This window comes from Fundulus heteroclitus, chromosome 21, assembly GCF_011125445.2.
Source record: "Fundulus heteroclitus isolate FHET01 chromosome 21, MU-UCD_Fhet_4.1, whole genome shotgun sequence".
In the NCBI taxonomy this organism is placed as follows: domain Eukaryota; kingdom Metazoa; phylum Chordata; class Actinopteri; order Cyprinodontiformes; family Fundulidae; genus Fundulus; species Fundulus heteroclitus.
In genome coordinates, this window is record NC_046381.1 from 15,517,457 (window position 1) to 15,530,905 (window position 13,449).

General features: G+C 42.9%; 1 protein-coding gene across 2 annotated transcripts in view; it reads left to right on the forward strand.

Annotated features, from left to right (window-relative positions):
• boc (BOC cell adhesion associated, oncogene regulated) overlaps positions 1-13,449 on the forward strand; it is a 36,209-nt gene that overhangs the window by 5,085 nt on the left and 17,675 nt on the right. Inside the window, exons 1-2 of one of the 2 annotated variants that reach the window (XM_036124887.1) lie at positions 2,834-2,935; positions 13,129-13,257. In XM_036124887.1, coding sequence (XP_035980780.1) covers positions 2,920-2,935; positions 13,129-13,257 — 145 coding nt within the window. In that variant the 5' untranslated portion in view covers positions 2,834-2,919. Of the gene's footprint in view, positions 1-2,833; positions 2,936-13,128; positions 13,258-13,449 lie in introns of those variants that run through there. The other variant, XM_036124888.1, reaches the window with a different exon arrangement.

Below are 13,449 nucleotides of genomic sequence, written 5' to 3' on the forward strand. Positions count from 1 at the left end.
CACAGTTTGAGCTTCTTTTGATTTCCTTTTGGAAGACTTCACTGATACTGAAAATTACTAATTGAGACTTCTTGCCATCAGTGAACACTTCCACACTGATGAATGTTGTTTTATTGATGAGCCGTGTATGGTATCAAATACATAGTATTAATCCAAAAAAGGTCAAGATTTCTGTTGTGGACTGGCCGATCACCGATGAGGACCAGCCATCAGTAAAATTGGCTTTTTCAGGGCTACGCCTCATTTTCTTTGCATTTCTTGTGTGATTTTATTTTGTATATAACTTGAGGTTATTCACAAGTGTAGGATTAAGTGTAGGTTAGGGTCTACTAACTACTCGGGTAATACACAATTTGTTTGGGGAACTGTGGTAAGCATGCTAATCATACCAATTGCTTATATTATATGCTAAACCAGTTTAAATGTAAAGTCTGAGTAGATAAAGCTGGATTAGGAACTTGTTTGTGAAATTTCCTAAAAGTTGGATCTGTTTGAAACATTTACTGTAATTGGAATGTATTGTGAAAATGTTACAGTTAAGGTAAGGATTACCAGCTTTACGGCGAACACACACATAAAATGATGGTGATTGGTTAATAATGCCATCGATTGCTAATCTTGCTCGTATGAGATGCTGAAGATGGTTTAAAACGGGATCTATAACAATGTTGTCTTTGTTTTAAAAGGACAAGAAGGTCCTGTTTAACTGCAAGGCTGTGTAACATTGACTGATCTCTCTCAGACACACAGTGTGACGTCTCCCCTTTCCCGAATATAAACGATTTTTGGTTCTTCACAAGGGCTGTTTTTTTAAAAAGGGGGTTTGGTCCTTACAGCCGCTTTAACGACCATTACTTTATTAATTTAATGTTGAATGTTAATATAATACTAGTATCAAAATGTTTCATAACTACACAGTCATATAATTCAGGTCACGGCTAACAAAAGGTTTTTAATACCAGCAATTCAATTTGAGATCAGATGTGATTGAAAAGAATCACACAATGTTTATTTGCAATAATTCATGAATGATGCAACAATCTGACAGATAATAGCATATTAGAGCATTTCCCCTCAAATGCTAAGTTGGGCACAGCTTTTATTTATCGAAAGAGGAAATGCCGTATCCTGTGATGTGGTGCAGTTGTAAATTTTGAGATGTGCCAAAAAAGATGATTTTGAAAAGGAGGAAATGAGATTCGCTACAGTTCTTTCTGGATTTCTTTTTTTGCGAGGGGACATACCCTTCCCTCTTAACCTTTTAAGATTTCACTGTATTTGTACATTTCCTGTGAAACTAAGAGAGCTGTTACTTCTGGCTATGACAGAACAACCAGAATCAACTCAAATCGGTATCGGCACTTCAGAGACCTTTACGAAATCGTGCTTGGAAATCGGCTATTAAATCTGATTGGTTGTTGCATCTTTCAGTCGCACGTGAATTAACATCATAGAGGGGATTATCCAAAACCTTTAAAGCCGGCAAACTTGATTGGTCCCACTACCTAAAGCAAAACTTAAGGCGCTCCTGATTGGATAATGAAGCCATTCCAGCCGTAGTCTTTGCTCTGTCTACACCCAAACAGGCAAACACACAGTTTCCAAGTGCTGTGTCTGCATCGTTAGATCATTGATCAACTCCAGACTCCACTAAGAAGGCTGTCTGTGTGTGTGGACAAATAATTCAGTGTGTGTGCAAAGCAGATATTTGGACAAAGATTAGGGGGGCGCTGTTACGAGCCAAAAGCAACCCAGACGCTCTAATAGATCATTTGCACACAGGCTCGAGGTTTGCACTCACACGCTTTAAGCCTCGCAATTGCGCACATTTGGGGAAAGTTGTCTTGTTTTAGTAGGTTTGCCTGTCAGACTGCAAGCGGTCCTCCAGGAATATTAACAGCACATTGTTTTGCCTTCTCCAGAAACAATAAAAAAAGCACCAAAAAGACGTTAAGAGGGGAATTTTGTTCGTGTTCAGGTCCTTAAACCAGTAATCAGACTCATTGTGTTGTGAGAAAGCTCATCATTGAAGAATGTCAGACTGGCAGGAGAAGACATGATCCAACAGAATAAATCACTGGGCACCAGATCACTTACTTATTGGGCCCCTGAGGTTATCAGAGCTGGAATTTTCCATCGACAGAGCGGCTCCGTCTGCTTGTAAAATGCTGCGCGTCGGTTAAAGTTTTAGTTTCTGATGTTGGAGAAGGACTGTGGACATCTGCGGGCGGCTTTGAGTGATGGGACAAGTGGTGGATCTGCAACACGTCCCAAACTCGGCCCCTGACACTGAAGGCTTTTTTTTTTTTTTTTTTTTTTTTTGCAAAGCAGCCTTCTCCAGCTGTTTGTTCTCTCTAGTAAACCGTTTCAGACCCAACAGCTCCCACTTCAAAACCAACAGCCAAGCTCAGCTGCACCATGTCGGACACGGAGGACGCCCCACAGCCTCCTCACAGCTTTCTCTTCCATTTCCTGCTCCTTCTATCCTTCCTTATATCTGTTGCTCCCCCCCCCCACCTCTATATCTGTTTTTCATGTAATTTTTCACTCTCTCTGCTTTTCTCTTCTCTCCCTCGTCTCCCACTGAGAGTTTTAGGGCCAGGCAAACTCTCGCTCCCCCCCTCCTCCTCTGGGTTCCTGCTGAATAATGGGGAGAAATTGCTCTTGATTTATAATTGGTTCCATTCACTCTGATGCATGAGCTGCCAAAAGAGTTTGGGGGCCCCTTTAACCCATCCAAAGCCCTCCCTCCCTCCCGATGATGCAGGAACACACAGGGAGCAGGCTGCGTGTACAGTATATGCAGCTATGAGGGTCCGCATTGGCGTGCAGTATTTTATCTCTCTGGCTTGGGGATAAGTGGTAGCCTGTGTATTCGCCTGTTGACATTTGGTGTTGGAAAAACTTCCTCAGGTCTGCATGTTTATGTGCCTCTGTGAGTATACTTTTACCATGTAATGGTGCGACTGCTTGCTCATGTGTCACAGAATGGCTGTGGTTGAATGAAATATGCAACTCTCAGGGGTGCAGCGACGCATCCAGATACCGGGATGAGGAGATACTGGGTTGTGGGTTCGTGAGCGCGTCACTAGTCTTTAGCAATAGTTTTGGCAAAACTAAGAAACCAATTTTTATTTTTTTTTGCCATTTGTTACAGATATCAAAAAACTGCCTTTTAATGAATCCGTGGTGGGTGCTAAAACGTTTTGGTCCAGTTTTGTCTCCTTATATGTTTCACTCTTTTATTCTTGTCTGATTCAGATTGTCTGTCTGATTTCCTAGGATATTCAGAGGAAAAAAATAAATGTTTTGTAACTCTGTAAATCTGTTTTGTAAAGAGTGTTTAAAATTATGCCGTTCAGGACTGAAGTTCAGTTTAAAGCACAACACTCGTCAGGGGTGTGTCTTTTCAGTTTACACTCCTAAGTTGGTGCCGTGGACATGGATTTAACATCTAAATCATCTAACCTCTGGGGCTGGGGTAAAATGTGCTGCAGTCCCACACATGCGGTATACAGTTGAGTCTCCATGGACTTCATATACAAAAACAAAAAGCCACAGAAACCTTGTTGAAGACCCATCTGACAGATGGCATGTTGTGTGGCCCCCCTCCTTGTTGTCGCTCTGGGTGACTGCCCATGCAGCACATGGCGACCGATCGGACGGGACGTGTTGAACTGAAGTCCTGTGAGACGGAATAGACCCGCTGGACTCCAGCTAGGATCCATTTCATAAGAAGACTTGATGCTTCAAAAAGAAGCATCTGCTGCCCAATGAGATGCAACCAGTTTGCTTAATGGAAGATATGTTTTGATGCACAGCTTATATATTTGTAACTCCTCCCTGTAAGTGTGTGATTGTGCAACACGTGGTGTAAAATCCCTCATGTAAATCTTTTCTCCTAGATGGTGGAAAAACGGTCATTCCGGCTATCGCTTCCTTCGTCGTTGCCTTCCCCCCCCCTCTCCTTTATACTTCCCTAGTCCTGTCCTCCTTCTCGTCTTCACCTCCTCTCAGGTCTGGGTGGCCGTGACGATGCCGTCCTGTTCCCATGGCCCCTGTGGGCATATTGGCATCGCTATCTAAGCCTAGGAATGTGGGTGGATGTGCTCACAGAGCGGCATCGTAATTAGCTCTGCACGGTTAATTCTGCCTCGTTATCTAAATTATGCAAATGGCGCTGTGCCTAATTGATTAGAACGCCGCCTTCCTCTACAGCGCAGTTCCGTCCAGATCCCCGTCCCTTAATCCCCGAGACGCTCTGTAGCTCGTTAGTGCCGGATTGGTTGCAGGGGTGGGAGTAAAGGAGCGCTTGGACGGGCAAACAGCTTGTTAATACTTTGTGAAGCATAGGCGTAAAATGTGTGTTTTTTTTTTTTTTAAGAGAGAGAGAGTTTTCAAGAAATGGGGGGGGGGGGGCATTCTCAGCCTCATTAGGGATGCTTTTGATGTGTAATTTTATGGCATGAGAACGGGGGTGGGTTTGGACTGGACCCCTCTCCACCTGTTGAGCAGGATTGTCTTGCCAAATTAGACTCCTAGACTTCTCTTCTTCCCAGGGAGAGCTCCAGGGAAGTTGGATGATAACTGGGAATGGATTATTTATTTTATTTATTTTAAAGGTTTGTTCCCTGATTTGTTTTTTGCTTTTGTAAAATAGAAAACAAGAGCTGGGAATATCCGCCTCCATTATTCACAGACACAAGAGAACCCAACAGCATTTTGACTCCGAAGAAAAGCAGATGGTTTGTGAAAGAATTGTTGAATCATTTGTCTTCCGCAAGTTGAGGTTAATAAAACAGAGATATGTACCGGTATGTTATAGTAATGCAGTGAGCTGATATAGAAGTAAGCGTAATTACCAGCTTTTTGCCAGAAATGCACCTCATCAATGGCTACAGTTTGGTTTACCAGGGATACACTGATTAAGGTTTTCCTCACCTGCACCCATTTCTGTTTCAGTATCAGCCAGGTTCTTTGACACAGGTAAAAGTTTTGAATCCATTAGAAGGAAATACGCAATTATCCATAAGGCTCTACCTGAATTTTATTAAGCGTGGTCTTTGACATGGCAATCACTAATCAGCTGCAAGTTTTCTCTGTATTGGCCTAAATATTTTCCAGTTCAAATGTCCGTCCAGCTGGCACAGGCAGCCCATGCATGCATTGTTATTTTCACAACCTTCAGAGGCATTAGGGCCACATTAACTCTAAAAGCTAAACGCCAGAGCTGGGTTGATCTATCACAACAAAGGTTGGGTTGTGGGTTTGACCAACCCTACTGAGTTAAGTATTTAACCCAAAAAGGGTTTAAATTAAATAATGTCTAATGCTAAGGCTACCAGGGGGTGTAAAGAATGAGCTGGAACCTGGAATAGTGTCATTGTAGCTTGTGGGTTAAAATTATAGAAATCTTAAATTTCAGGTGTAATTCTGCATAAAAAATTAACAGATAAAAAGGTAAAAAAAAAATAAAAATTAAAAAAAAAAACAGACACAGTCCCCTATTATTGTGAAATAATACCATAAAATGTTGATTATAAAATCTATTCAAACATCTATCTGGACTTTATGGCAAATTATTTGCTCAAAGTGTAAATGTTTAACTTGGATTACCACAGCTAATTAAAAGGCTAACATTATCTTAAGTGAACAAGCTTGTTCTCTAGTGTCAACAAAAGTTTATTAATAAAACAAACGGTAAGGTGATGCTATATAATAATATCACCTTTCAATCTTGATATTTCTTATTTCATCCCAGTCAGGTTACATAGTTCAAAAAGCCAGCCTTTATGATGTCTCCTTATTAGTCTCTATCAAACTTCCTTTCCTAATTACTGTGTATTTAAGTTTGGCTTCGTCTCATTTATTTGTAGTGTTTAAGCTGCTGCAACACTTCTATTAAGAAAGGAAAAGGTTAAGAGCTTTAACAACAGTCAGCGCAATTTATATAGAGTAAAGCTAACATTTTTCATGTACTTTTTTTTTTATAAGGGCACTATGTGTCACCTGTGCTGTCACAATTATTGGCAGAGTTGCTAACAGTTAAAACACAGCAGGTAAGATTTTGAGGTTTTGTCCGAAATAGTAATCGGTAATTCACATTTTACCTGAGGCATGAATATTACTTGAAAAAGATGTCTAATTCTCTTAGCCACTCTTCAAGATGGTAAAGATGAGAGAACATTCCATTTAAGTAAGGAATAGAAGTCTAAATTTTCATAATTTTGGAACTGGCAACAATAAAACCATTATTCACCCCAGATTTACTCAGATTTAAGACGTTTAAAACTAGTGAACTGTGGGAAACGAGGCAGGATGAGCACCCAGGTGTATCCCACCACCACACAAAGTCAGTGTTATGAAGGTAAAAAAAAACGCTCACTGTTCTCTAACAGTGAGCTTAACGGACAGTCCTCGTCTAAATCTACAAAGAGGCTGAGGGAGTTAAAAAGAAAAAGGGTTTTAAAGGAGTTAACTTCTACACAATACACTGGCATTGTAGGACTACTACCACAATACTCAAGGGGAAGTTTCTGACTGCTAGCACAGTTAGGAATTATTGTTCATAATACCAGACAATGATCATTTGACAAATGAACTATGACATTTTTAATTGGACTGCAGGACAGATCAAGGCAATCATTCCACAGTTAGGATTGTTCATAGTTGCAAGATGTTTTGTTATCTGATTAGATGTTTGGTATGACAAAATTATAAAGTTATGATGGCCAACTCATGGGTGTTTTTAAATCGAAAAAGCCTTCTTGGTTTTCTTTTGTGTTGTGTGTTGTGTCTCCTGTGGGTGATGCTAAACCGGGCTGGGGGGTGCTGATTTGTTAAGCTACCTCAGCACTCGTCTCATCGCGCGCCACTCGGCACAAATCCCAGGCGAGGACCGAGAGGCCAGCGACCAGATTGACAGAGCGAGGGGAAAATATGTTGGGACACTCTCACAAACACTCCCTCTCATTGACGAGGCCCTGCTCTCTCCTCCCGCTCGCCTGCCAGTCCACGTCCTCTATATTAATTTGAGTCGCTGTTCGGCTTCCCCGGTCACCGCCCCCACTACTGCCGCTTTCATAGACCCCCTTTTAACCATCTCACATCAATCGATAATGCTCTTCCCCCCTCTGCCTCCACAAACTCTCCACTCTCAAACTTCTCTGCCACAGATCCCCCCCCCCCCCCCCCCCCCCCCTCTTTGGTCATTGAGCAGGGCCCATCAGCTCTTCCCCGGGCCCTTCAGAGCAGCGTCTCCCTTTTCTCCAGGGGTCTGCGGGGTCTTTGTCCGTGCACCGGCTCACTGCTTTACAATGACTCTCCACTCTATTAAGGTGCGTTCTGCCTGTTAGCGTCGCCAGGGGCAACCGGCCTCCCGCATGGCGGCTATGCGGCTCCGCATTGTGGAGTTAGGGCTCGAGCGGGGCAGTTGAACCCCCGGCACTCCTCACACTTGACACCGCATGTGTTTATCTAAAGGAGGAGGAGGAGGGGGTGAGCTTTGTGGTGTTTGGAGAACCTCCAGAGTGAAATGGGGGGGCATGGAGTGTAAAAAGACGTAAAACTGAAGAGGGGGGGGGCAAATTGGAGAGGTGATAAATATTCAACAGCTCAACTCTTCGGGAGTTACTGCCCTGCGAGCTCTTCGCCACCTCCCTCCCTACCTCCTTCCCTCCCTCCCTCCCTGCGTGTCTTCTCCATGCCAGAAAGCAGATGGAATGTGAGAGCTCAGGGAGGAGGCTCCAGTCTGGTTTTATCCAATTAGCAGGGTTGTCAAAATGAATTTATCCACGGAGGCACGGCGACAATGGGACCGGCAGTGGCCCGAGAGAACGGGGTCCCTCGGTGTCTTTACTTAGCACGCTCACAATGAACTTCTGTCAAGTGACTCTCTCGCACATCATCATAAAAGGCGCTGGCATAGCTATGCTCATGATGCATGCCTGCACACACACACACCATAAAATGCTGCGTCTTGTTGTCTCCTAGTTGATCCTCCTTTTTCGGGGTATGTCTCTCTGGGACATACTCTCACTAAGTTATATCTCACAAGTTTGATGTCGAACACAGACACGAATAAATGCTGGTGTTGAGATGCTTTTTTTTGTTTAGTTTGTTTGTTAGTAAAGCCTTTGTACCCTGCCCAGTCTGAGATTGCTGACATGGTTTTCGAAGCACAAGCAAAGCAGCGGTCTTCACAAGAAGAATTAAACTTCAGGATAGAGTTTGGATAGAGCATAGTCTAGAATTTACTAAATGAGTTTTGTAAGAAATGGTAAATGGCTTGTACAGAGCTTTAACTAGTTCCGACAACCCCAAAGCGACTACAATCGGTCATTCACCCATTCACACCCTGATGGTGGTGAGCTAGCCTAGTAGCCACAGCTGCCCTGGGGCACATAGACGAGGCTGCCATACATCGCTGTCACCGCCAGATCTATTAAGTTGAATAGATCCGCTCTCCTAGTGTCTTCATTTAGTATTAATGTAGATTTGTTGGACCCGGAGGTGTTACAGTTACTACTAGTGGGGGCCAAACCAAAGCACAAATCTTATCTTCCAAAACAACATTGTAGTCTTGGGTCTCAAGGTGTGGTTACCTTGAGTCAAACCACACTTTTCAAAGAATTAACTTAAATTTCTAAGTCAAAAAATGCACATTTTGTATAAGTTGTCAGCACAGAATATTATCCCTGTTCTACTTGGAGTATATTAAGCTGATATTAGCTTAAGGATTAGTTGGGCTATCTGCTCAGATAGCTAGACTGCAGTCAGACGTGCCTCTTTTAGTTTAACAACTGTAGTTGTAAAAGATCATTGTCTGGTAGCTCCTGAGGTAAATTCTGCTGTGCAAGTGATCTCCGGCCATCTGCATCCTCTCCCCCCTCCTCTTGGTTCAAAGTGTGCAGCATTTTCCTGAAGTCTGTTGTTCCCTTTTCCTTGGGGGGGTTCGAGGTCAGGACTTGCCTGTTTTAGTTATTAGCCGGTTTTGTCAGTTTTTGAGGTGTCTTGTGAATATCCTCCTTTCCAGGCGGCTGGTTAGTTTTAAAACAATGTTACCTTAATAAGAACGATAAGTGGTGCTCCTTTTTTTTTCCCGCACACTATGACTCTGTGTTTTTCTTGGGCTGAAAATTTCCCAACGGTTGAATTTGGAAAGGAGAAAGTGTAGCCGCCTGCTTTTGGTCAGTTAAATGGCAGACAGGGACAGGAGGAAAGCTTTTACCCTTTTTTCTCTCTGACATCTCATTAAATAAGTTTAAACTTTAACCTGGTCAGCCATATTGATAATGTGTAGCACTCTAGTCCTGCACATCATCAGCCTGGGACTGATCCATTTTAATCTGGTTGGGGAGAGGAGGGAATTTCAGCAGAACTCTGAGCTGATTGGGCGAAGTGAGACCTAGTGCCCGCCTACCAAGGGTTGGTTTTAGCCAATCGCAGTATCAAATTAAAACGTAAGCAGCAGGCATTATGTGAAACCACAAGAAGGCAAGCTAGTCAAGGTACTTATTGCTGTTCTACTATCAAAGGATAAATCGTGGATTCTTACAAAACAGATGTGATAACAGTAGCTACGCACGTGTCCTCCTGCGCTGCCATGTTTTATGTCGGTTTGGCTGTGGGCTCAGCAGCTCTTACTTTTGCAGACGCACAAATACAGCGATAATTCATCTTGCAGGCAAGGTTATTAAACCTTAGGAATGGTTTTTTAAAAAAAAGTAGCATTGTAGAGGTTCTAAAACCGCAACTTCTTAAAACCTTGATAGACCTTGATACAGGTAACCAGTCCATCCCTGGCTAATTGGGAAAGTTAAAAATGTTTCATCCACGTGATACTAGGTTGTGTTTTTAGAGGTTTGCCATGCAGCGCGGTCTTCCCTGTGTTGAGACTAAAACAAAACAGTGGCAGTATACAAACACAAGCCAGGCCGCTAATTTAGTGGAACTGTCCCGGCTGGATGCTCTGTGTTTTATCAGTCACATCGCTGCGTAGGAGGCTCTTCTGCCTCTGTCTGTGACCTCACTGGGAGGGATGGGTGGAAAAAGTTGGACATAGATGTCAGGCACACTTTTCATCTTGATGCAAAGCAAACAGAGGACCCAGCTGACTAATGAATCAGGCAGACAGGCTCAGGGGAACAGGGCTGCCTTTTAGGGACTGATAACACATGAGGGGTTTGCTTATACCACTGATGCAACAAAGCGTTATCTCTGTCTCTACCTTAATGTCAGTGTCGTCTTCGTGACATTTTTTTTGTAACAAACCGGACAGGTAAGAGATTTCACAGCCGGGCAGCATAACCCGTTGTGTGTCCACTTGGCCGGCGGTTCACTGTGGTTTACAGTTATTGACTCTCGCAGCTGCGACAGGTGCTCGATACACATTCACAGCCAGCTGTCCTGAGTTGTGTCCATACTGCAAACAGCCACAGAAGCCACAGGCCTTCAGCTCCACTGCCTCCTGGATCCAAGCAGTTTGCTGTTTGTTTACAGAGCAAACCCGCTACTGATGGGCCTCACTGTGGACGAGTGAGCGAATAAGAGGGGACAAATATGTGTGGCTTTATATCTAGAGTTTACAGAATGCAAAGTATAGTTTTTCAGGTCACGAGGAACGGTGTACCTAAGTCTGAAATTTATAATTTGAGAAAAACTTCAAGATTGAAAAAGACCTGTCATTGTCAAGCCATTTGACAGTAAATGCCGTTTTTATTTAAAAATAAAGAGCTAAATTTAAAATAAAATAAAACTGTTGTTCTTCCAGGTTAGTCATTATTCACAGCTAAAGCTAATATTGGCAGTATTGGCCAAGGATTTGACATGAATTGACCAAGTGCTCATAAAGTTTGTAAAAATGACAGCTCTAATGCTAACTGACCAAGCTAGCAGTGAGTAGCAGTACAAGCTAGTCGTTTTGTACAGAAGTCTGCTTGCTGATGGAGAATTGTCAATATGTGTTAATGATTTGATGAAATATTATCAGACAGAACAGTTGTAACATGTAAATGTTAATGATTTAATACTTATATTAACTGACAGAACTATTAATAAACTCTTTATTTGTGTGTCTGAAATGGTTTCAATGCTAACTGCCCATGGTAGCTCTTATAAGCAATACAAGCTAATAATGATGTTGCTGTGTTTTGTCCATAAATCCCTTTAGCTAAGTGTTTATTGTTATGTAACTGGAAGTATGTTGTGTCTGAATGATTTATCATATCAACTGATAAAACAAGTGATATATGGCTTATTTTTGCAACAGACAGGCTAACTGTCATTAGCCATGCACGCTAATAACACATTTTGTTTTTTGTGCATAAAAAGACTTTAGCTAACTGAAACGGGATCGGTACTATGAAGAGTGTTATTGCCTTAAACATTTGCAACGGCATGCCATAGCAGTTTCTTTGTGCAAGCAATTCCAAAACGAACACACCATAAGTTGCCTCAGAAGACAAAAAGCCGTGCTAAAATGTACTCAAACTGAAAGCATGTGGCCTGCTAGTCGAAGTCTGACTCACAGGATCTACTTCGTGCAAAAGCCTGTCTATTAATTGCTCCTTTCAGGAGTTTTTGCCTCCCATTTCTGCACTTTGGACTCGGCAGCACGCAAGTCCACCGTGATTGATTTTCAGAAATAAACAGACGTTCAAGTGCTTTTTCCCCTTTTTTTTTTTTAAAAACCCCAAAGGGTCTTGGGTAGGGATCTATTTCTACTGGCTAATTAGTTGTGCACAAATTCTTGATGCTACATTAAAAGTGACAAGAAAAAAACCCACTCTTTATTCCAATGCAATAAAAAAAAGCTGCTGAAAGTTACAGTAAGTTGCAGCAGCCTACATTTCGTTTTCATGCCAGTGGCTCAGTGTTGCTTTTAACATCAGAATTCATCTAAAGTTGTTTACACATTCATAGTAGGCAGTTACGTTTCTGCAGAGCAATGTGTGGTCTGGTTTAGCAGTTGCAGACATTAGGAGCTGTTTTTCCATTAGCCTCCTCCTCCTCTGCTCATTTTCAATAAATGTGCCTGGCAGCAAAACTTTTTTTTTTTTTTTTTACTGCTCCCATTAGATGAAGGTGCGCTGTAAGAGTTTCCACTAACTCTTTCTCCTGCTTCGCCCCCCACCAGAAGCCCGTATTAAATTAAATTAAATCCGTATTTGTGTGCGAGTGAGCTCCATTATAGTTGTTCTTCCTGCTATGTGATAAATTTGAAAGTTGCGTTCTGCTTCCACTGTCACAGGACAGTTGAGCATGTTAAGTGGCATCCACTGTGTGTTTGTAAGAGTAACGGGGGGGGGGAGAGAGAGGTTCACTTTTGCAGGACCACCCTCCTCATCCTGACGGGAAGTTGTTAGTTTAACCTGACAGGAAAGAATTCGGGAAACTTGGCTGCAAAGACAAGGGAGAGAAAAGCTGTCCTCTCTGCATTAACTGTTCGTGTACTGGCTATTGCTCCCCCCGGTAAAGTCTGTTCTAGGGTATAAAAGAGCTCTCCTCTACCTTCAACCCAGTCGTCACTGCTTGGGATATACACCCCCCCCCCCCCCCCTCTCCTGTCCTGCCTCTCATTAGTTGTTCTTTGTCCCAGCTCCTGAATGCAGGCTATGTGCTTGCTCCTTCTCCTCTTCCCTCCCTCCTTCCTCCTTCTAAGCCCCTCTACCTGTATCGGTTACACCTGAGCGGGAAGGCAGAGGGCTCAAGTTACGGCCCGCTGAATGAGGGCGCCCCTTTGATGAGTGCAGCCTGGAGTGCGGGTGCAGGCGGAGAAATGGGGGGGGTCTGAGAGAAAAGAATGGCCGTATTTGTGTCTAGAGTTTTGGCTGCCGAGGGTGCTGCCGAGTGCAGCCGCCTCACCTGGGTTGTGTTAATGGCTGCCTGTTTTTGTCTGTGCGTATACAACATAGATCTGAGCTGACAGAGGCGTGCATGTATGAATCCAGGGCTGCCTTTTTTTTTTTTTTTTTTTAGGCGAATCTTGTACAGTTCCCAAAATGAATCATGTGCTTTTTTTGGGTGTGGGTGTTGGTGTTTTCGTTCGAGCCAGTGCTTCTGCTGTTTGTTTTCAATGCACTAAGTATGTAAATCAACCTCCTAATCATGATCCGTTGTGTTTTGCAGGGCATAGTGCATGGAAGATGTCTGGAAAGCAAGACTGGACACCTTGGATGAAAAAGAGAAAGGCTCCAGTGTTTTGTGCTCTGGGTGCAGTACTGCTGTGCTGCCTGCAGGGCGGCGCTTCAACCACTTGTGAGTATAAGTGTTTAAAAAAAATAAATAATAATCGGAATATCGCCTGAAAGTTAATTTATTTCCGTAATTTGATCAATTCCAATCAAAAGTTTAAATGATGTGCTAGGCAGTCCACAGATTTGAGGCTATCCTTGTTGCTTCTTTACGTTATTCCTACCACACTTTTTCCTTCTGCTCAACTTTCCATTA